General features: G+C 41.9%; 1 protein-coding gene across 1 annotated transcript in view; it reads right to left on the bottom strand.

Annotated features, from left to right (window-relative positions):
- Nucleotides 1–381: 381 nt before the first annotated feature.
- Nucleotides 382–24,765, bottom strand: part of LOC109870867 (contactin-associated protein-like 5) — a 123,274-nt gene continuing 98,890 nt past the window's right edge. The window contains exons 14-24 of the mRNA XM_031805690.1: nt 21,145–21,301; nt 20,772–20,899; nt 20,463–20,633; nt 15,990–16,208; nt 12,941–13,180; nt 11,434–11,658; nt 9,855–9,988; nt 4,889–4,976; nt 4,106–4,309; nt 3,672–3,731; nt 382–2,920 (exon numbers count right to left, since the gene is read on the bottom strand). Of these exons, the coding sequence (XP_031661550.1) occupies nt 2,679–2,920; nt 3,672–3,731; nt 4,106–4,309; nt 4,889–4,976; nt 9,855–9,988; nt 11,434–11,658; nt 12,941–13,180; nt 15,990–16,208; nt 20,463–20,633; nt 20,772–20,899; nt 21,145–21,301 (1,868 nt within the window). The 3' untranslated portion in view covers nt 382–2,678. The remainder of the gene's footprint in view (nt 2,921–3,671; nt 3,732–4,105; nt 4,310–4,888; nt 4,977–9,854; nt 9,989–11,433; nt 11,659–12,940; nt 13,181–15,989; nt 16,209–20,462; nt 20,634–20,771; nt 20,900–21,144; nt 21,302–24,765) is intronic.

Genomic DNA, 24,765 nt, shown 5'->3' with positions numbered 1-24,765 from the left:
GGGATGGATGGATGGGTGGGGATGGATGGATGGATGGGTGGGGTTGGATGGATGGATGATGGACGGGTGGGGTTGGATGGATGGATGGTTGGGGTTGGGAGGTTGGCTCTCTTATTTTAGTTTTTTCCCTTTACATACTAAATGTAAACTATTTAATACAATCATAATGATCAATACTTAGTATTTTTGTCCTTTTTTTCTAAATGTTTTCTTTTCTTTTGGGGTGGCAGCCTACAGGTAAATATGATATTATGAGTAACAAATTATGTGTTGCTTGTACCTTTAACCCCCCACACCCCCAACAAAGAAATCACAGAAAAATATATAAATGTGGTCACAAAAAAAAAAGAGACACAATAAAATGTTCCACAACTACAGTTCTGACATCGAAGCAATTTAATGTTCTGGCTTTGTGATTGAATTAGGTCAGATTCCATTTTGTACCCTATTTACCATAACAACGTTTGGAGGAAGACGGGACGTAGTTTCACACCACGTAATGAATGTTTCTACTTCATCAGAATACACAGCACCACCCATCCTTGGTCTGTACATGCTTATACACACATGTACCAACAAATGCAAACACACATACCGTATTCAAAGCCCCAAAAATGTGTGTGAATGGAAGAAAGAGAATGGTTGTGATAGAGGTTATGTAGCACGAAACATCTGGAAAATATTAATTATTTTTCAAAAAGAATGTTTGGTTTTATTGAACATATATTCATAATATACCTGTACAATTATAGCCATACAAAATGGGCCCTCAAAGTAATCACAATATCAACAAGTACAAATAGGAGTCTCAGAGGTTAATTAGAACTTGCTTTCAAGGACACTTTAATTTGAAAGAAAAATGTTTTCGGGCAATACCTCAGCCAATCTTATTATTTTGTGACGGTGTGTATATGAATTGTTGCTCATGAAAGAGTTTTACGTATGAATCTTCATTCTCAGTTTTTATTGTCAAACCGGGTTATTTTGCACTGATGATACTTTCCCTCTTCATTTTAGGTGGAAATAAAACTAAGCTGAGCATCCACATCCATCATCCAATACTAGTAAACACTAATCACCTTATAATGTAGATCTAACATAGGGATACTGTTGACAATCAGTACAAAAGCAATGAATTACAAACTTCAAATAAGAAATAAGATATAAAATGGTCACCAATGCATGACCAGGATCAAAGGTGTGCCAGAACAAATGGCTGCTTGAGGAAAACAATCCAAACGAAACAATGAAAAGTACAAAGAAAAGACAAAGAGCTTATGAGAAGATGAGGAACAACTGAAGCTTTGTATATGGCAGCTCTTTGAAGACTCTTCTAACCCTTGGCCGGCAGCCACTTGAGTGGGATGTGATGGGTTGGTTCTCTTGCTAGGGGACAGCTAGCAGATGTTCCAGTCAGCTGGGTTCTTTTTACATTCTCTTCCTTGCAGCAATACAAAGCAGCCTAGCCTACGGCATAGAAACCTCAAGAACACTGGGCAGAAAGAACAATGATTTTCAATTGAACTTTTCAAAGAAAAATGTAGGGAAACCGGTCCAGACACCTGTCTCTTGTATTGATGTAATTTTTAAATGGCTTTATTTAGGGATTTAATGAAATTTAAATATATAACTTTTTGTATTTAATCTTAATTAATCACTGCATTATCAAGATCCGTAAAACAATACGTCTCTTACTCCAATGTGTTATTTAATATTATGTTATCTCAGAAGGCCTTTGCATTGAGCCTTTTCAACCATTCCCAGAGCACTGCACCGCAGTACTGTAATTACCATCAAAATGGTGGCTGAATAGTCTCCCTGCCCTCTGAAGGCAAGCCACTCTGTATTGACCCTCTGTATTACATCAATGGCACAGATGTGAAAGCTGTTGAACTTCTCGTCCTTTTCGTAAGTATTTGAAATGGAGTAAGTGCATCTGTGTGTAGTTTCTGTGCGTCGGGAGATTTCTTCCCCACACGACAGTGGGATAGTTTAATCTTGGCCATCTAGACCATTGTGGCTTTTTCCCATAACATTGCCCACTTTTCCCATAACATTGCCCACTCTTCCATAACATTGACCACTCTTCCATAATATTGACCACTCTTCCCATAACATTGACCACTCTTTCCATAACATTGACCACTCTTCCCATAACATTGACAACTCTTCCATAACATTGACCACTCTTCCATAACATTGACCACTCTTCCCATAACATTGACCACTCTTCCCATAACATTGCCCACTTTTACCATAACATTGACCACTTTTCCCATAACGTTGCCCACTTTTCCCATAACATTGCCCACTTTTCCCATAACTTTGAATATTCTAATCTTTCCAGACTCTGTGTATTTCTGTCATTGGAAAAATCCATTGCACCATATCCATATGCTTCAATCTCTCATGGCACTGTTTTCCTGTCCCATCACCACCATTTGTGAGCCGGCCGGTCAACATATTTGCAGCTACAAGTCCCGTCCTACGGAGTATCTACACAGAAACGGGAAGAAATTCCCCATCAGGATATTTCCACAGTTCCCTAAAGGAGAAGGAATTCTTAATTTCTACCCCAGAGGAGGGAGGAAAAAGGCTGCCTCCTCCTGTGCAGACAGCTAGACAAAACAGAAGAGAGGTAAGCGGCGATGGCTAGAAGGCTTGGCTGGACACTGTGGTCAGATATAGTACTCCCTGTTGTCCCTGAGGGTGGAGCTATGACTGTCATGGAGGTGGCACTCTGTCCGGTAGGCTGGTTCTGCCTGGTAGGCTGCTTCTCTCCGGCAGGCTATTTCCAGGTTGGTTTGGTGCTCCTTCTCCTTGATGCTTGTGTCTCTCCGGGCCTGCCGGTGCTGGTACAGGAAACGGGTCATCACCACCACTACACACAGAGTGATGAAGATTACTGCTGACACCACACCTGCAGGGGAGCAAGGGCAGCCATTTTAGTTATAACATCTGAAGGGGGCTGGGGTCATGACTCATATCATGGTACGTCTCAATTTATTAGAAATAAGTTATCCTGGACTTAAAAATGCACTATGCAGAAATCGCTGCGCCATTACCTGGTTGCTAAAATTCGAATAGTTCGCTTAAAAGTCCCATTGCACTGTTTATTCCCCCCTATTTTTCTACATGTAAATAGCTAGTTGTGTGTCCAGCACTGTTGAACTGTATATGTGACAAAACAAGCAATTATAGTGTATCATCATTGTACCATCTACACTGCTGTGAAACATATTTCCCATAACCCAAAATAATTGTATTTTCAGCTGTTTGAAGCTGGTGTACAAAACTGGAAGTAAAAGATGCAAAAACGTAACGAAAGAATGGGAAGCATAGAAATAGTGCACATAGAACATATCTACCACCTCTTAGACTTGCTTTCAATGAGAATGACAGATCTATAAACACACATTTCTGTGTGAATTTGGTTGGGTCGCCCGAAAAGCTACATATTGCAGCTTTAACAATGAGAAACCCCATTCACAAAAAACTTCAGAGGGACAGCGATTGTGAGGTAAGAGAGTGAGAGAGAGAGGAAGAGAGAGAGAGGAAGAGAGAGAGAGGAAGAGAGAGAGAGGAAGAAAGACAGTGAAACAAAGTGACATCTGGGAGTAGTTTCATATTAACACCGAAACAATAAATTAAGATAAAATAGAGAAACAAACCTCCTATGACTGCCAAGTCATGCAGGCTGACATTATCTTTGTTTGTTTTCGCAGCTTGATCTGGCAGGGAAGAAAGGCCCATTCATTATCTTTCAGCAATGAGTGAACGAGCTGTAGAGCAAAATGGATGTTCCTCAACAGGGTGTATGTGGCAGAAGATAACTTATTTGTTTAACTGCGTAAACAATGAAAAACAAAAGTTCCATCAGGCTGGCAGGCTTCAGCTCATTGTCGACTCATTCCTGATTCATCTGAAATGTAATAATGATGCTTTAAGCAGGAGGCGAGACTGGGAACGTCCACAATCGATTCCACACAGCTCCAAATGGCTTCCGCTGTGAAAGCTGAACAGCTGTGGCAGAGTAAAGGAACTCATTTACTTGTTTTATCCAGTTAGCTGAGTGGAGACTGTGTTTTACAACAGCAGCACTTACCTGAGAGTGGGTGTGAGGTTGTTGAGTCCGCCGGAGCCCCACAGTTAGACTCCACCAGGTGACCCCGTACACTGACCAATGAGCTGCCACGGTTCAGTAGCGCTGCCTTCAGTGGAGCCATGTGATTGAACTGGACGGAGGACAGGCAGCCAATGAAGCCCTTAGATCCTGCCTGCATCACTTCCTCATCAAAATTCTCACCTCCTGTTATACAGAATTAACATTGTAGCATTATAGCAGCAGTCTCCCACTAAAAACTAAAAATTACAAAACATACTTCATGATGTACAAATGAGTCATTGGGGAAGATATGTATGCAGAGCATTTTTAATAGATCTTCATTAGAGCGGGAAAGAGAGGAGGTGAGAGAGTTTGCTTTCTGTCTAGGTTATTGTTTATTAAGACATTTCTGTGCTTTCAAACAGCACCATTTTAGGTCCCATCAATTAATCTTTATTCAGTCTTTATTAGGTTCACCATTATTTCCATCCAGAATTAAATATACATGTTTCTATGGCAACAGCAGTGAGGGATATAAAAAATAATCATCCTTCAGCAATGATGGTCAAAATCTTTAAATCTGCGATTACAAAAGCTGTTCTGAGACGGGGTATGAACATTTTGGGAAATTGTTATGAGCATTTGAACATTAAGTCAAAAACAGAACATGTGAAAAATCTAAACTTCTTCAGTATCATAGTATGGTCCCACTAAATGGTCCTCCACCTTCCATAATTCAAAATAGCTCCCTGCATGGCAGTAGAATTTCATTGGAAGGCTTACCGACGACTATGCCCAAAGTCAAGGATCTGATTAAGATCAACTCTGCATCAGATGACAGGGTGTACTTCCTGTGGATGTCCTGGTCGATCTGAGGGAAAGTGAAAAATAATCTAATAATAAGGAGGAATTACAGGAATTACAAATCCATTTTACATTTCAATACATTATGGATTGAGGATGACATTCTTTCATTTAAATGGCTGCCGTTTACTGTAGTACCAATGCACTCTCATAGCGGTATACATTTGTTAAATGTTTTTATTTAAACTTTATTTATCAGGGAGTCATACTGAGACCAAGTCTATTTTACAGATGAGCCCTAAATGACATAGATGACAGAAAATACACACATCAAAATATAAATACATAATGCAAGCAGAAAGAAAAACACAGTCATAAAGAACAAACACTTTCATCAGTAATAAGGTCCTCAATCAGCTTTCTGAATGGACCTAGAGACACCAGAACAAACACTTTCATCAGTAATAAGGTCCTCAATCAGCTTTCTGAATGGACCTAGAGGCAGCAGAACAAACACTTTCATCAGTAATAAGGTCCTCAATCAGCTTTCTGAATGGACCTAGAGGCAGCAGAACAAACACTTTCATCAGTAATAAGGTCCTCAATCAGCTTTCTGAATGGACCTAGAGACACCAGAACAAACACTTTCATCAGTAATAAGGTCCTCAATCAGCTTTCTGAATGGACCAGACACCAGAACAAACACTTTCATCAGTAATAAGGTCCTCAATCAGCTTTCTGAATGGACCAGACACCAGAACAAACACTTTCATCAGTAATAAGGTCCTCAATCAGCTTTCTGAATGGACCAGACACCAGAACAAACACTTTCATCAGTAATAAGGTCCTCAATCAGCTTTCTGAATGGACCTAGAGGCAGCAGAACAAACACATTGATCAGTAATAAGGTCCTCAATCAGCTTTCTGAATTGACCTAGAGGCAGCAGAACAAACACTTTCATCAGTAATAAGGTCCTCAATCAGCTTTCTGAATGGACCTAGAGACACCAGAACAAACACTTTCATCAGTAATAAGGTCCTCAATCAGCTTTCTGAATGGACCTAGAGACACCAGAACAAACACTTTCATCAGTAATAAGGTCCTCAATCAGCTTTCTGAATGGACCTAGAGACACCAGAACAAACACTTTCATCAGTAATAAGGTCCTCAATCAGCTTTCTGAATGGACCTAGAGGCAGCAGAACAAACACTTTCATCAGTAATAAGGTCCTCAATCAGCTTTCTGAATGGACCTAGAGACACCAGAACAAACACTTTCATCAGTAATAAGGTCCTCAATCAGCTTTCTGAATGGACCAGACACCAGAACAAACACTTTCATCAGTAATAAGGTCCTCAATCAGCTTTCTGAATGGACCAGACACCAGAACAAACACTTTCATCAGTAATAAGGTCCTCAATCAGCTTTCTGAATGGACCAGACACCAGAACAAACACTTTCATCAGTAATAAGGTCCTCAATCAGCTTTCTGAATGGACCTAGAGGCAGCAGAACAAACACATTGATCAGTAATAAGGTCCTCAATCAGCTTTCTGAATTGACCTAGAGGCAGCAGAACAAACACTTTCATCAGTAATAAGGTCCTCAATCAGCTTTCTGAATGGACCTAGAGGCAGCAGAACTAACACATTCATCAGTAATAAGGTCCTCAATCAGCTTTCTGAATTGACCTAGAGGCAGCAGAACAAACACATTGATCAGTAATAAGGTCCTCAATCAGCTTTCTGAATGGACCTAGAGACACCAGAACATCACATTCATCAGTAATACGGTCCTCAGTCAGCTTTCTGAATGGACCTAGAGACACCAGAACATCACATTCATCAGTAATAAGGTCATCAATCAGCTTTCTGAATGGACCTAGAGGCACCAGAACATCACATTCATCAGTAATACGGTCCTCAATCAGCTTTCTGAATGGACCTAGAGACACCAGAACATCACATTCATCAGTAATACGGTCCTCAGTCAGCTTTCTGAATGGACCTAGAGACACCAGAACATCACATTCATCAGTAATAAGGTCATCAATCAGCTTTCTGAATGGACCTAGAGGCACCAGAACATCACATTCATCAGTAATACGGTCCTCAATCAGCTTTCTGAATGGACCTAGAGACACCAGAACATCACATTCATCAGTAATACGGTCCTCAGTCAGCTTTCTGAATGGACCTAGAGGCAGCAGAACATCACATTCATCAGTAATACGGTCCTCAATCATCTTTCTGAATGGACCTAGAGACACCAGAACATCACATTCATCAGTAATACGGTCCTCAATCATCTTTCTGAATGGACCTAGAGACACCAGAGCATCACATTCATCAGTAATACGGTCCTCAATCAGCTTTCTGAATGGACCTAGAGACACCAGAACATCACATTCATCAGTAATATGGTCCTCAATCAGCTTTCTGAATTGACCTAGAGGCAGCAGAACAAACACATTGATCAGTAATAAGGTCCTCAATCAGCTTTCTGAATGGACCTAGAGGCAGCAGAACAAACACTTTCATCAGTAATAAGGTCCTCAATAAGCTTTCTGAATGGACCTAGAGGCACCAGAACATCACATTCATCAGTAATACGGTCCTCAATCAGCTTTCTGAATGGACCTAGAGGCACCAGAACATCACATTCATCAGTAATACGGTCCTCAATCAGCTTTCTGAATGGACCTAGAGACACCAGAACATCACATTCATCAGTAATACGGTCCTCAATCAGCTTTCTGAATGGACCTAGAGGCACCAGAACATCACATTCATCAGTAATAAGGTCCTCAATCAGCTTTCTGAATGGACCTAGAGACACCAGAACATCACATTCATCAGTAATACGGTCCTCAATCAGCTTTCTGAATGGACCTAGAGGCACCAGAACATCACATTCATCAGTAATAAGGTCCTCAATCAGCTTTCTGAATGGACCTAGAGGCACCAGAACATCACATTCATCAGTAATACGGTCCTCAATCAGCTTTCTGAATGGACCTAGAGACACCAGAACATCACATTTAATAACATTTTGAAGATTGTTCCACAAATAAGCTGCAAAAAAAACTAAAAGCTGGATTTACCTGTCTCAGTAGAGACCAAAGGAATATCCAGAGTTAACCATCCCTGAGACCGGGTGTGGTAACTTGTATGTCTAATGTTTAGTAAATATGTAACAGTAGGTACAGTTTTTTGTAAAAGAGATTTATAAATGAAAACATAGCAATGTATCAACCTACGTGACATCAAAGAGGGCCAACCAACTTTCTGGTAGAGAATGCAGTACCAAAACTGTTGCCCATAATAATGATAAACGGCTTCTCAATACTTTAATGAAGTGGCAGATGACGTCGCTATAGATGATGTTGACTGAATAATCTGCTTTCTACTATTTAGCGAGAGGCAGGACCTATTTCCATAGAAGCCCAATTTAATTCTCAGCTTCCTAACTCATCAATATGCATTATAAAATACAATGTGTATCAGTAGATACACAATGAGTTCTATTTGTCAAGTAATTTCTAGACAATTTACATGCAGCCTGGTCTAAGCCAATTGAGGAAAGCTTGTGAATTAGTAGTGAGTGATCAACAGTATCGAAAGCATTTGACAGGTCCATGAAGAAGGGCAGCACAATGTTGCCTTTTATCCATAAAATCAACCACATCATTTATAACTAGGGATGCATAGAGATAGTGCTATGACCTGGTCTAAAACCCGACTGATGTACAATTTAAATGCATTTCAAAGATAAGTAAGATATTAGCTGAGAGTTAATCAAGGACTATAATATTTTAGCTAAGTTTAGAAATAGGGCAAGAATGAATTAGGTCACAAAGGTCACCTTTCTGAAGGGGGAGTACATGGGCCGTCTTCTAAGCCTTGGAGATAGTACTAGATATAATTGTCAGGTAAATCATATGGGTTAATGATTGAGCAATCAGGCATGTCAGCCCCAGTTAATAATTCACAAAAAGTAAATTGTTGAAATGAAAACAAAGATTCACTAGAAGTTGATGGTTTAACCATTGAGTCAGCTAGAGGTTGGCAGATGGAAGAGCAGTCAATTGTCCAGGGTCAATTAAACCACAGTTTCTCTCAAATAAAAAGCCTGCCGAGATAAAATTATGACTAAAATTATGACTAAAAACATAATTTATCCCATTCTTCTCTGTTATGATGCCAGAGTCAGACAGAACTTGCTTAGGATCCCCAGCAGAGTCAGAGATAGAGCTAAAAAAGGTGGCTTGATTTAGCTTTCTTCATCAATATAGTACATATGTTTCTCAATTGCCTGAAAGATTGCGAGTCTACTACAGATTCAGTTTTCCTTGCTTTGGCCCAGGCCTGATTATCTCATTTGAATGAGATCAGAGAGCGCCGAAGAAAACCAAGGGTTGGATCTTTCTTTGACTCAGAATTTTTTTAAAGGGGTGTGTTTATCTGCCAAAGTAATACATATGGAGAAGACATTTTTCAGGGTCAGGAATACAGGAGATAGTGGCTAAATCAGAGGAGAACATGTCATTTAAAAACCCTTTAGGAGAAAACTTTTTAAAATGTCTCCTCAGTATTTTGCTGTTTTGTATCTCTAATACCCTCAAACTCTGGACCTCGAAGCTAGTTCCACTGCGTTTTTTTCATTGTTGCTAATCAGGGACTGGTTTAGACCGGGAACACAAGGTGGGTGCAATTAATTATCTGATAGAACAGAAAACCAGCAGGATACGGACCTCAAAGGGTAATAATCGAGTACCCCTGCTCTAACACATACTCTGGGACAAGGATCACTGAGATCATATGCAAATACTCCACTAGACAAATATTTATGGGGGTTATTAATGAGGATTGACATGCCTATATGTAGTGATGGAATTACAATGCACAGGATCTACACCTTTTGCAAATGTATCCATTGCTCACCTGTAGGTAGACGTCTTTTCCCTCACGGTGGATTCTGATACGGTGGAGGTGTCCGTCTGCCAGGCTGGAGGGTCTGGGACTGAACACATCTGGCCTCCTGTCCACATGGAGATGGTACCAGATCTGTAGACTCCCTATAGACCACAACACAAACTGGGTGAAAACTATGCACTGAAATATCTTAAACCATTAAGTTGTTGACTATTACACTTGCTAAAGTCACGCATTGAAGTCAATGTGAGGACTGTTCAAATATCTCCAGTCACCATTTGGGCTAAAGTATGCACAAACATGATATCATATTTTGAAATAATTGAAACAATTGCCCTCATGGTGATTTGTAAACAATATTGCTTTGTTCTTTGAATACAGCCATTATCCATTATCCATTGTCCCAAGCTGGAGGCTTGAGAATAACATTTAAATAGCTAAACTTATCTCATGAGGTGGCTCACCTCACCTTCACCTACAAACCTTTATTTTAAATTCATATCAATCAATAGAAATTAGTTTGTAATTAAGATAAGCTTATTAACAAAAATAGCATTATGAGTGAAATACAATGAAGAGTGTTGGCAGTTTATTTACAAATAGACTTCTCTATTGAAGCCCCCACAGTTACCTCTTTAGACATAAATATGTATCCTGGAGCAGCCTAAACTCTTTGCCCTGTGTTGAATATGTCAATATGCACCAAATGTTCCTCCCACACACATACCACATAAGATCAGAGAGGCAGAGAGCTTTGCATTATCAAGTGAAGTTGGGTCAATATTACAATTCCAGCACGGTTGGTGAAGGGATTTATGTTGTATTTGAGAACCCCCTGACAGTGCCCGGGTGCCTGAGATTACTGTGGATGAAGTGTCCTCCTGATCCTCCCATATTTACAAAGGTGTGATTCATCCACGCGTTACGATTGAACAAAAGAGCAAAGACTTAAAGAAACACAGGGCGTCACTCAACACGATGCTGATGGGCTTTCTGTACAACTTGGAAGGCTGTCAGATTAGAGGTTAAGGTGCGTGATCAAGGCTTCGTTATGGTTGTGGCAGAATAGGCTTAGACGCGCCATTGAACTTGGATCTGTCAAGGTTTTTTTTAAATTCCTGTCTGTTATGTGATGGATGGAAATATTCTAAACATGACACATTACTTGTTCCATACTTGTCAAGGGATTATAAATCCATCTTTCTATGAAACAAATTGCATTCTTTGTGTTGAAAGTTGTGCAAGGCAAAGTGTTTTTTTCAGCTCTTTGCTGTGCGGTACAATGGGAGAGAACACTCAGCTGGAGTAAATAGTACGCAATAGTTAGCACTCTCTTCCATATAATGAGATTACATTCTGATTTTAGAGTTGCCCTCTGCCAGCTAATGGAGTCATTATAACACCCTTCACTAAAGCCTTGGTGGAGTCCCAACTTCTTCCCGTCAGAGTCCAAATACAAATCTGGAAATATGTTTGAAGCATATTGCATTTCACTCATATTACCAAATGCAATGAGGTGTAAATGGACACCTCAGAAATTATTAAATTATTTGTAATACTGACAAATGAGTATTAGAGGTGTCCCTACCGTTGCGTGCCAGGATGACTGCTATGTACTGCTGGCTGAAGGTGCTGACAGTGAGCAGCATGGCAGGGCTCTGTGTGGTCATGAAGATGAAAGCCATGTTCTCTCTGGCCCTGCTGTTCCCTCTGTAGACACTGGAGGCCTGGAAGCTCCTATTCTGCATCACAGAGAAAGGCTCCTGGAAGGTGTAGGTCACCGACGACTCTCTGTTAAACGACACAGACACCTCTGTAGGGACAGGGAGAGAGGATGGATCATTTGGACAAACATACAAGCAATAAGCAATACACTGAATTCAAAATATAAATTGTTGAGAGCAAATAATGTCAATCAAATTGTAGCTGTTTTTAGCTAAACCAAAGCAACAGTCAGAAGAAACATTTTAAAAACATTCTTGATGAATGCACGTTCTGTCAATTTCATTGGACAAAATGGAACAAAATGTACATCCTATAAGAAACAGACCACCCTTTGTCAAAGACGTGTCTGCTCCATGATAATGGAGGCCTAGATTTGATCTCTTTTTCAGATGGAGCACAATCTACACTCTGAAAGCCACTGATCTCAACACCTCCACTTCAAGAGAAAAGTGAATACCCCTCAAAGCATTCTGTTATTTTCTCTTCTCCCGTTCTCCTCAAAATTAATTAATGGGAAATATATATATTGCATAATTATAGGGCAGTCTAAGCAAAATCTCAGCGAGTTTTATTTTTTTTATAACTAAGTTTCATAATAAGTCATGACTTAGTGGAAAGAGAATAAAGAATTGAAGGCTCTCTACCCACACAACAGCAGATGCTGGAAATAAAGGAGCATCTACAGAAAAGGGTTAAGATAGGTCAATATTGCTTTTTTTCTTAAGAATGAGTGAAGGTAAGAATTTCCTTAACTTGCAAGTGGCTCAGGTACAAGTATATCCAGTAGTTCAGAGAAAAAGAAGCTAAGAACCATATTCAAGAATCCCACACATGCAGCAGTGGATCCAAAAGTTTTTTGCTCAAGAGTTGCACTTTTTGTTCTAGATTGTGAGGGCTCAAAACCTGGCAAGGAAGAAAAGACCCAACACTTTTTGTTCTAGATTGTGAGGGCTCAAAACCTGGCAAGGAAGAAAAGACCCAACACTTTTTGTTCTAGATTGTGAGGGCTCAAAACCTGGCAAGGAAGAAAAGACCCAACACTTTTTGTTCTAGATTGTGAGGGCTCAAAACCTGGCAAGGAAGAAAAGACCCAACACTTTTCGGCAGGGGAGTGGAGAGCTGTACAGTACCGGTTGCATATGAATGTCATCATTCTACTGTATAATACATGAAGTATGACGAGGACCTGGCGGGGAGTACCAAGTACCAACTGCATTAGATACATCATTCAACTTCATTTGGAAATGTAAGCCTTTTCTTATGTCCTAATCATTGTGTCAAGTGTTTTTTCCATTCAATAATTCACCAAACAACAATATCATGAGTGAACCCATTTACATCTAGTTCTTGGGGGGCATATCATCACACACCTTCCTTGCAGGAGGGCCCCCCATAGGCAGACTGAGAGCAGTCACAGATGTAGCCGCTGTTCTTCTCAATGCACCTCCCGCTGTTGTGGCAGAGACTGCTGGAGCCACTGCAGTGGCCGGGGCAGCCAGCACTCACCCCCGGGGTCATCTTAGCCCGCTCCTCCAGGTTAAAGGTCACACCGTTTATAGTCAGAGTTCTGATGCAACCCAAGAAGCCCCTCTGCCTAGCCGCCGTTCCCCCTGGAGGAGGGACGACAGGTTATAATTAGTTCATATAACACAATTAGTATATAACGCATCACATTCTACTGAGTACTAGCTGCTGTTCCCCCTGGAGAAACCACAGGTTATAACTAGTTCATAATGCCTATAACAATGTTATAACACATTTGTAGTCTAGTTCTGATACATAATAACTCACCGGGAGGCTAAAGAAGCCCACTGCTTCACTGCAACCCTTGATTTAAGTATGTAAGACAACTCTGGAGCTCATTAAGACTAACTATATGCAAATATGGACGAATAGCTATTAGGATGAAGTGTTGGGCAGACCTTTGCAAACATTATAAGCAGAAGAAACAGTAAAGCGCTTGAATGACAAATCAAGATTTATGGCCAACCAAAGGTTTAATCTCAGGGAAAGCTTATAGGTAATGTCTTATAGGAAACCCATTCATGTGTGTAATGCCTTGGTATAAGCAGAAAGTGACTGTGAAATAATCATAATGAATATGATCATCATACTGTGACCTATTGTCTATTTGAGGCTATCATAAATCCTAAAATAGCAAATGTACCGGGACAATAGTATATCTCTGGTGGAACTTGTCAGGGGAAAGGCCACTGTTAAAGTCTGTGTATTGAAATAAATTATTTCCTAAGAGGGGTTATATTATATTACTAAGGCCAGCCATACCCACAAACAGCTGGCTATTGAGACTGAAACTAAGGCTATGAGAAAGGCAGTCCTACCCACAAACAGTTGGCTGTTGAGCGCGAGACCAAGGCTATGAGACCAGGCCAGTCCTACCCACAAAGACTGTTTGAAGGGCAACTTTTTTCCATCTACGTAACATTGCAAAAATCAGAAACTTTCTGTCCCAAAATGATGCAGAAAAATTTATCCATGCTTTTGTCACTTCTAGGTTAGACTACTGCAATGCTCTACTTTCTGGCTACCTGGCTAAAGCACTAAATAAACTTCAGTTAGTGCTAATATGGCTGCTAGAATCCTGACTAGATCCAAAAAATGTGATCATATTACTCCAGTGCTAGCCTCCCTACACTGGCTTCCTGTTAAGGCAAGGGCTGATTTCAAGGTATTACTGCTAACCTACAAAACATTACATGGGCTTGCTCCTACCTATCTTTCTGATTTGGTCCTGCCGTACATACCTACACGTACGCCACGGTCACAAGATGCAGGCCTCCTAATTGTCCCTAGAATTTCTAAGCAAACACCTGGAGGCAGGGCTTTCTCCTATAGAGCTCAATTTTTATGAAATGGTCTGCCTACCCATGTGAGAGACACAGACTCGGTCTCAACCTTTAAGTCTTTACTGAAGACTCATCTCTTCAGTGGGTCATATGATTGAGTGTAGTCTGGCCCAGGAGTGTGAAGGTGAACGGAAAGGCTCTGGAGCAACGAACTGCCCTTGCTGTCTCTGCCTGGCCGGTTCCCCTCTGTCTCTGCCTGGCCGGTTCCCCTCTCTCCACTGGGATTCTCTGCCTCTAACCCTATTACAGGGGCCGAGTCACTGGCTTACTAGGGCTTTTTCATGCCGTCCCTAGGAGGGGTGCGTCACTTGAGTGGGTTGAGTCACTGACATGATCTTCCTGTCTGGGTTGGCGCCCCCCCTTCAGTTGTGGAGGAGATCTTTGTGGGCTATACTCGGCTTTGTCTCAGGATGGTAAGTTGGTGGTTGAAGATATCCCTCTAGTGGTGTGGGGGCTGTGCTTTGGCAAAGTGTGTGGAGTTCTATCCTTCCTGTTTGGCCCTGTCCGGGGGTATCATCGGATGAGGCCCTCCTGTCTCAGCCTCCAGTATTTATGCTGCAGTAGTTTATGTGTCGGGGGGCTAGGGTCAGTTTGTTATATCTGGAGTACTTCTCCTGTCCTATTCGGTGTCCTGTTTGAATTTAAGTATGCTCTCTCTAATTCTCTTTCTCTCTTTCTTTCTCTCTCTCGGAGGACCTGAGCCCTAGGAACATGCCTCAGGACCACCTGGCATGATGACTCCTTGCTGTCCCAGTCCACCTGGCTGTGCTGCTGCTCCAGTTTCAACTGTTCTGCATGCGGCTATGGAATCCTGACCTGTTCACCAGACGTGCTACCTGTCCAAGACCTGCTGTTTGCAACTCTCTAGAGACAGCAGGAATGGTAGAGATACTCTTCAATGATCGGCTATGAAAAGCCAACTGACATTTACTCCTGAGGTGCTGACTTGCTGCACCCTCGCTAATTACTGTGATTATTATTATTTGACCATGCTGGTCATTTATGAACATTTGAACCTCTTGGCCATGTTTTGTTATAATCTCCACCCGGCACAGCCAGAAGAGGACTGGCCACCCCTCATAGCCTGGTTCCTCTCTAGGTTTCTTCCTAGGTTTTGGCCTTCTAGGCAGTTTTTCCTAGCCACCGTGATTCTACACCTGCATTGCATGCTGTTTGGGGTTTTAGGCTGGTTTTCTATACAGCACTTTGAGATATCAGCTGATGTACGAAGGGCTATATAAATAAATGTGATTTGATTTGAACAGCTGGCTGTTGAGACTGAGACTAAGGCTGAGACCAGGCCAGTCCTACCCACAAAAAGCTGGTTGTTGAATCTGAAACTACGGCTGTGAGGCAAGGCCTACCCACAAACAGCTGGCTGTTGAGACTGAGACTATGAGGCCAGTCCTACCCACAAACAGCTGGCTGTTGAGACTGAGACTATGAGGCCAGTCCTACCCACAAACAGCTGGCTGTTGACACTGAGACTATGAGGCCAGTCCTACCCACAAACAGCTGGCTGTTGAGACTGAGACTATGAGGCCAGTCCTACCCACAAACAGCTGGCTGTTGAGCCGGAGGCGGAGGTGGCCCTCAGATGGAGCTTCCAGGAAGCGCAGGGGTAGCTGGTCCACCTGCAGGGAGGCCTCCTTCACGCTGCGCTCCGCCCTCACATAGTGCCACTGCCTGTCATTCAGGGGTACGTGGGACTTGACGGCCAGGTCCACCAGCCCGTTTCCCACGTCAAAGGAGAATGTCACCACGGACGGAGCTGAGGCAACAGAACAGGGACACAAGCTGACAGTCAGGTCGCAGAGAACTCATCCTTCAAACATTCATTCTCTTTCTCCCTCTCTCTCTCATTTCAATTTAAGGTCTTTATTTGCATAGGAAACATATGTTAACATTGCCAAAGCAAGTGAACTAGATAAACAAAAGTGAAATAAACAATACAAATGTACAGTAGACATTACACTCACAAAAGTTGAATAAAGACATTACAAATGACATATTATGTGCAAATAGTACAAAAGGGGAAATAAATAAACATAAATATGGGTTGTATTTACAATGATGTTTGTTCTTCACTGGTTGCCCTTTTCTTGTGGCAACAGGTCACAAATCTTGCTGCTGTGATGGCACACTGTGGTATTTCAACCAATAGAAATGGGACTTGATAGAAATTGGGTTTGTTTTCAAATTCTTTGTGGATCTGTGTAATCTGCGGGAAATAATGTCATACACGTGGCAGGAGGTTAGGAAGTACAGCTCCGTTTCCACCTCATTTTGTGGGCAGAGTGCAAATAACCTGTCTTCTCTTGAGAGCCAGGTCTGCCTACAGCGGCCTTTCTCAATAGCAAGGCTAGGCTCACGAATCAAAGCTTTGCTTAAGTTTCCGTCAGTGGTATTCTTCCACGGTGTACTCTCTGTTTAGGGCCAAATAGCATTTTAGTTTGCTCAGTTTCTTTGTTAATTCTTTCCAATATGTCAAGTAATTATCGTTTTGTTATCTAATGATTTGGTTGGGTCTAATTGTGTTGCTGTCTCTCTCTCTCTCTTTTTCTCTAGGCACATGGCTTATTTTCTGAGCTCCATTTGATTACCTTGTTGTTAGTGGAATTATATATTTCTTTTCCAAGCTAAGTTGACAGCAAGATGATACAGCGCTGTAATTAATTTGACAGCTTGATGATATAGCGCTGCAATGAAGTTGATAGCTTGACGACATAGTGCTGTAGCTAAGTTGACAGCTTGATGATAGTGCTGTAGCTAAGTTGACAGCTTGATGATATAGTTCTCTAGCTAAGTTGATAGCTTAATGATATAGTGCTGTAGCTAAGTTGACAGCTTGATGATATAGTGTTGTAACTAAGTTGACAGCTTGATGATATAGTGCTGTAGCTAAGTTGACAGCTTGATGATATAGTGCTGTAGCTAAGTTGACAGCTTGATGATATAGTGCCGTAACTAAGTTGACAGCTTGATGATATAGTGCTGTAGCTAAGTTGACAGCTTGATGATATAGTGCCGTAGCTAAGTTGACAGCTTGATGATATAGTGCTGTAGCTAAGTTGACAGCTTGATGATATAGTGCTGTAGCTAAGTTGACAGCTTGATGATATAGTGATGTAGCTAAGTTGACAGCTTGATGATATAGTGCTGTAGCTAAGTTGACAGCTTGATGATATTGTGCCGTAGCTAAGTTGACAGCTTGATGATATAGTGCTGTAGCTAAGTTGACAGCTTGATGATATAGTGCTGTAGCTAAGTTGACAGCTTGATGATATAGTGCTGTAGCTAAGTTGACAGCTTGATGATATAGTGCTGTAGCTAAGTTGACAGCTTGATGATATAGTGCTGTAGCTAAGTTGACATCTTGATGATATAGTGATGTAGCTAAGTTGACAGCTTGATGATATAGTGCTGTAGCTAAGTTGACAGCTTGATGATATAGTGCTGTAGCTAAGTTGACAGCTTGATGATATAGTGCTGTAGCTAAGTTGACAGCTTGATGATATAGTGCTGTAGCTAAGTTGACAGCTTGATGATATAGTGCTATAGCTAAGTTGACAGCTTGATGATATAGTGCTGTAGCTAAGTTGACAGCTTGATGATATAGTGCTATAGCTAAGTTGACAGCTTGATGATATAGTGCTGTAGCTAAGTTGACAGCTTGATGATATAGTGCTGTAGCTAAGTTGACAGCTTGATGATATAGTGCTGTAGCTAAGTTGACAGCTTGATGATATAGTGCTATAGCTAAGTTGACAGCTTGATGATATAGTGCTGTAGCTATGTTGACAGCTTGATGATATAGTGCTGTAGCTAAGTTGACAGCTTGATGATATAGTGCTGTAGCTAAGTTGACAGCTTGATGATATAGTGCTGTAGCTAAGTTGACAGCTTGATGATATAGTGCTATAGCTAAGTTGACAGCTTGATGATATAGTGCTGTAGCTAAGTTGACAGCTTGATGATATAGTGCTATAGCTAAGTTGACAGCTTGATGATATAGTGCCGTAGCTAAGTTGACAGCTTGATGATATAGTGCTGTAGCTAAGTTGACAGCTTGATGATATAGTGCTGTAGCTAAGTTGACAGCTTGATGATATAGTGCTATAGCTAAGTTGACAGCTTGATGATATAGTGCTGTAGCTAAGTTGACAGCTTGATGATATAGTGTTGTAACTAAGTTGACAGCTTGATGATATAGTGCTATAGCTAAGTTGACAGCTTGATGATATAGTGTTGTAACTAAGTTGACAGCTTGATGATATAGTGCTGTAGCTAAGTTGACAGCTTGATGATATAGTGTTGTAACTAAGTTGACAGCTTGATGATATAGTGTTGTAACTAAGTTGACAGCTTGATGATATAGTGCTGTAACTAAGTTGACAGCTTGATGATATAGTGCTGTAGCTAAGTTGACAGCTTGATGATATAGTGCTGTAGCTAAGTTGACAGCTTGATGATATAGTGCTGTAGCTATGTTGACAGCTTGATGATATAGTGCTATAGCTAAGTTGACAGCTTGATGATATAGTGCTGTAGCTAAGTTGACAGCTTGATGATATAGTGCTGTAGCTAAGTTGACAGCTTGATGATATAGTGCTGTAGCTAAGTTGACAGCTTGATGATATAGTGCTGTAGCTAAGTTGACAGCTTGATGATATAGTGCTATAGCTAAGTTGACAGCTTGATGATATAGTGCTATAGCTAAGTTGACAGCTTGATGATATAGTGCTGTAGCTAAGTTGACAGCTTGATGATATAGTGCTGTAGCTAAGTTGACAGCTTGATGATATAGTGCTGTAGCTAAGTTGACAGCTTGATGATATAGTGCTGTAGCTAAGTTGACAGCTTGATGATATAGTGCTGTAGCTAAGTTGACAGCTTGATGATATAGTGCTGTAACTAAGTTGACATCTTGATGATATAGTGCTGTAGCTAAGTTGACAGCTTGATGATATAGTGCTGTAGCTAAGTTGACAGCTTGATGATATAGTGCTGTAGCTAAGTTGACAGCTTGATGATATAGTGCTGTAACTAAGTTGACAGCTTGATGATATAGTGCTGTAGCTAAGTTGACAGCTTGATGATATAGTGCTGTAGCTAAGTTGACAGCTTGATGATATAGTGCTGTAGCTAAGTTGACAGCTTGATGATATAGTGCTGTAGCTAAGTTGACAGCTTGATGATATAGTGATGTAGCTAAGTTGACAGCTTGATGATATAGTGCTGTAACTAAGTTGACATCTTGATGATATAGTGCTGTAGCTAAGTTGACAGCTTGATGATATTGTGCCGTAGCTAAGTTGACAGCTTGATGATATAGTGCTGTAGCTAAGTTGACAGCTTGATGATATAGTGCTGTAGCTAAGTTGACAGCTTGATGATATAGTGCTGTAGCTAAGTTGACAGCTTGATGATATAGTGCTGTAGCTAAGTTGACAGCTTGATGATATAGTGATGTAGCTAAGTTGACAGCTTGATGATATAGTGATGTAGCTAAGTTGACAGCTTGATGATATAGTGCTGTAGCTAAGTTGACAGCTTGATGATATAGTGCTGTAGCTAAGTTGACAGCTTGATGATATAGTGATGTAGCTAAGTTGACAGCTTGATGATATAGTGCTGTAACTAAGTTGACATCTTGATGATATAGTGCTGTAGCTAAGTTGACAGCTTGATGATATTGTGCCGTAGCTAAGTTGACAGCTTGATGATATAGTGCTGTAGCTAAGTTGACAGCTTGATGATATAGTGCTGTAGCTAAGTTGACAGCTTGATGATATAGTGATGTAGCTAAGTTGACAGCTTGATGATATAGTGCTCTAGCTAAGTTGACTGTAATTGTACTTTATTATACATCTTATAATTTGGATTATCAAGTGTAAGTCTGCTTGGAATGTGTATGTGTGCATGTATGCGTATGAGTGTGTGTGTGTGTGGGAGTGTGTGTTTTGTGTCTGTGCGTGGCATTCTCATGCTTGTGTGAGTGTGTGTGTGTGGTCCACAGACTCACAGCTGAGCTCCACTCTAATGAAGTCCTTGAGGCCCACGTTCTCCAGGAAGACTCCTGAGGGAGCGCTGGTCTTGAAGTAGAAGGAGATGTCAGCGCTGAGCTCTGCCTGGAGGGTGGGGAAGTGCAGGTAGGATGACTCCTGGTAGAAGGACGCTGCATTCCACACAGACTCTAGAAAACAGGAAATACACGTATTTTCTAAGTTTGAACACAGTCAATAGTTACTCAGCATTTTGCCTGGAAAAACAAGGATGTTCAAAGGGACCATCTGTAAGATGAAAATGTTACAAAATAAAACAGTTCACCTACTGTCGCCATAACAACGCAGCGGGCCGATTCTGTAGAGCGCCTCAGAGCCAGTTCTGTTGGTGTCTCCAATCACGATCTCACTCACTGGTAAGTGCTCTTTGTAAGAAAGTACTCCTGTGTCATTAGCCCTGCAATAGACAGACAGGAGAGTATGCTCTCTGTGGAAGGAATCAAACAATGATGAACCCCTCCCACCACTGTCATGACCCACTTAAGCTGATACATTTGGTCTCTTCCAGAAAATCTCCATCTGACACAAGGTAATATACTGAATACTGCTAAAATGTAGAAATATAGATGGACAAGCACAAGAAAATTTGTAGCTAAATCATATTGATGGACAGTAGACAGAGAGACATATTTGCCTAGTTACCATGAGTCGGTGTCGGCATCACAGTTGCAGAAGTAGTTCATGTCCATGCAGTTCTCATCCAGGCTGCAGGAGCACTGCTGAACACCTGGCAGGAAGCCTCCCCAGTAGGTCCGTCTCTCTCCACCCTGGTCCACCCACCAGGACAGAGGGCTGCCATCTGGACCAGTCACAGGATTACAATTAGGTCCACATGTAGAGAAACAGAATCTGCACAGTGAATGTGATTAGAGCCCTGGGCATCTTTTGGTATCCCATGGCATTGTGTCAATGAGTCCTCAGTGATGTCAGACTCGCAGGGCTCATTTCCTGGAGCATCTGTAAGTGGCCCTGCTACAGTCTTCTGTCCCACAACATGACTCTGCCTGAGAGACACTACAGGCCTGCAGGAAGTATCCTCTCAGCCCTCTGCATAGATATAGGCTTCTATCAACACAACATGACTCTGCCTGAGAGACACTATGGGCCTGCAGGGAGCAGCCTCTCAGCTCTTAGACTGTACTTTTAACACAGGAGGGTGGTGGGAGGGTGGGGACCATATAATGGGATGTAATGAGTAATGTAATGAGAGTAATTTGAAGTGTGGTCATGGGGGGGGGGGTTGTGACAGTGGTGCTATTCAAGTCACACTGCCTGACTCTGACAGTGTATTTTGTGGGATAACAGATTACACAGCATCAAAGCTTGATATCCAGTATTCTTCTGCCTTTGTTCATCATGTCAAATTTACATTGTTACTCAAGTGAAACAAATCTGAATAGAATAAAAATGGTTTAGGGAATAACAAATTATATGGAAATAAGATGAATTGTTTGGGAGGAAATGTCGATGTACATTCGCAATTCAACTTGATGCCTTTGCTCATGAGCTGTGCGGCCGTTACCCTGAACCGAATTTTTAACAGGGTCGTTAGAAAAAATGATAATTGCCGTGACCTAGCTCAATATCTAGGCGCCAGATAAGAACGAGACTTCAGCTTCCATAAAGTGACCATTGGACTTTCCACCTTTCGGACTGAATAAGTTTGTAGGGGCAACAGTTTTGTTTAAATGTACATCTTATCGCTCTCACATGCTAATTTGTGTCCATTAAGAACCAATGATGTGCTACCTTTTTGAAGCACTTCTGACAATGCTATCATCTTTTCAGCTAAATCTCAGTTAGTTCTAAAACCAGACCAAAGCACTTGGGTTGTGCAGCAACAGCACTAGAGCACAAACAAATAAGCAAAAACAAGATAGTGAACATCCGAGGGCTGCTAATGTTAGTTATTGCTAGTCCTTGCCTGTTATTGCTCGAACCAGGGACCCTCTGCACACATCGACTGCCTCACAGCATTGCTTCCATCCCTCTCCTCGATGCTTCGAGGGTGACTGTTGTTGATGTATGCAGAGGGTCCCTGGTTCGAGCCTAGGTAGGGTGAGGAGAGGTAAGGAAGCAATGCTGTTACATTCCCAGCCAACGCACCAAATGTAATAGTTCTCCGCCCCTACCTAGGCTTGAACCAGGGACACCCTGCACACATCAACAACTGACACCCTCGAAGCATCGTTACGTATCGCGTAACAAAAGCCACGGCCCTGGCAGCGCAAGGGAAACAACTTCTTCAAGGTCTCAGAGTAAGTGACACGTCACCGATTGAAAGGCTATTAGCGCGCACTAGCTAGCCATTTCACACCAGTTACACAATCTAATCGTAGTCGCTGTACTCATAATATACAGGATAACTATTGCCTTATAGTGAGGATTGCCATGTTGCAAGCACAGCTTCAGATGCAATTGTTAGGCAAGGGCAATTTAAGCAACGAGTCGGAGTCAGAGGACAAGCCTTCTCAGGTGTCTCCTAAAACCCGTTATGGGGTCTGAGCCGCCGAAGCCTCCCACCATTAGCTCTGACAAATTGAAAACCCATTCATTGGCGACTCCATTACCTGCAATATTAGACTTTAAAAAATAATCATCCATACACTGTTTACCAGGGGGCAGGGCTACCGACATAAAGGCTAATCTAAAGATGGTGCTGGCTAAGGCTAAAACTGGTGAGAGTATAGGGATATTGTTTAACCATGACGGCGGAGGAGATCTTCATGGGCTATACTCAGCCTTGTCTCAGGGCAGTAAGTTGGTGGTCTGTTGATATCCCTCTAGCGGTGTGGGGGCTGTGCTTTGGCAACGTGGGTGGGTTATATCCTGCCTGGTTGGCCCTGTCTGGAGGTATTGTTGGACAGGACCCCTGACCCACCCCTGTGTCCCCTGACCCACCCCTGTCTCAGTCTCCAGTATCTATGTTGCAATAGTCTATGTGCTGGGGGGCTAGGGTCAGTCTGTTATATCTGGTGTAAATCTCCTGTCATATCTGGTGTTTTGTTTGAATTTAGGTATGCACCCTCTAATTTTCTCTCTCCCCCTCCTGGCTGTCCCCAGTCCACCTGGTTGTGCTAGTGCTTCAGTTTCAACTGTTCTGCCTGTGGCTAGAGAACCCTGACATGTTCACCGGATGTGCTACCTTGTGACGGACCTGCTGTTTTTGACTCTCTCTATCGCTCTACCACACCTGTTGTCTCGACCTCTGAATGCTCAACAATGAAAAGCCAACTGACATTTACTCCTGAGATACTGAGCTGCCAACTGACCTGCACCCTCTACAAATACTGTGATATTATCTGACCCTGCTGGTCCCCCTGCTGGTCATCTATGAACGTTAGAACAAAGGACTGGCCACCCCTCAGACCCTGGTTCCTCTCTAGGCTTCTTCCTAGGTTCCTGCCTTTCTAGGGAGTTTTTCCAAGTCACCGTGCTTCTACATCTGCATTGCTTGCTGTTTGAGGTTTTAGGCTGGGTTTCTGTATAGCACCATTTGATTGATTGATGAACACCAAACTTTGGGAAATGCCATGTTGCTAATGTATAATACATGCAATGGGCATTGATCATTTTGCCTTTAGCTAACGTTACTCCATATAAAGTGACTTGTGAAAGTATTCACCCCCCTTGGCATTTTTCCTATTTTGTTGCCTTACAACCTGGAAGTAAAATTGATTTATGTGGGGATTTTCTGGTAAGAAGAGGGGCGGGGGCGTATGCCTTATGGCCAACGTGACATGGTGTGATGAAAGAAACATACAGGAACTCAAATCATTCTGTTCACCTGATTTAGAATTCCTCACAATCAAATGTAGACCGCATTATCTACCAAGAGAATTCTCTTCGATTATAATCACAGCCGTATATATCCCCCCCAAGTAGACACATCGATGGCTCTGAACGAACTTTATTTAACTCTCTGCAAACTGGAAACGATTTATCCGGAGGCTGCATTCATTGTAGCTGGGGATTTTAACAAGGCCAATCTGAAAACAAGACTCCCTAAATTCTATCAGCATATCGATTGCGCAACCAGGGGTGGAAAGACCTTGGATCATTGTTACTCTAAGGCCCTGCCCCGCCCCCCTTTCGGAAAAGCTGACCACGACTCCATTTTGTTGATCCCTGCCTACAGACAGAAACTAAAACAAGAGGCTCCCACGCTGAGGTCTGTCCAACGCTGGTCCGACCAAGTTGACTCCACACTCCAAGACTGCTTCCATCACGTGGACTGGGAGATGTTTCGTATTGCGTCAGATA

Source organism: Oncorhynchus kisutch, linkage group LG26 (genome assembly GCF_002021735.2).
Source record: "Oncorhynchus kisutch isolate 150728-3 linkage group LG26, Okis_V2, whole genome shotgun sequence".
NCBI lineage: Eukaryota > Metazoa > Chordata > Actinopteri > Salmoniformes > Salmonidae > Oncorhynchus > Oncorhynchus kisutch.
Note: the sequence above shows the minus strand (reverse complement) of the source record. Positions and strands in the feature narration are given on the sequence as shown.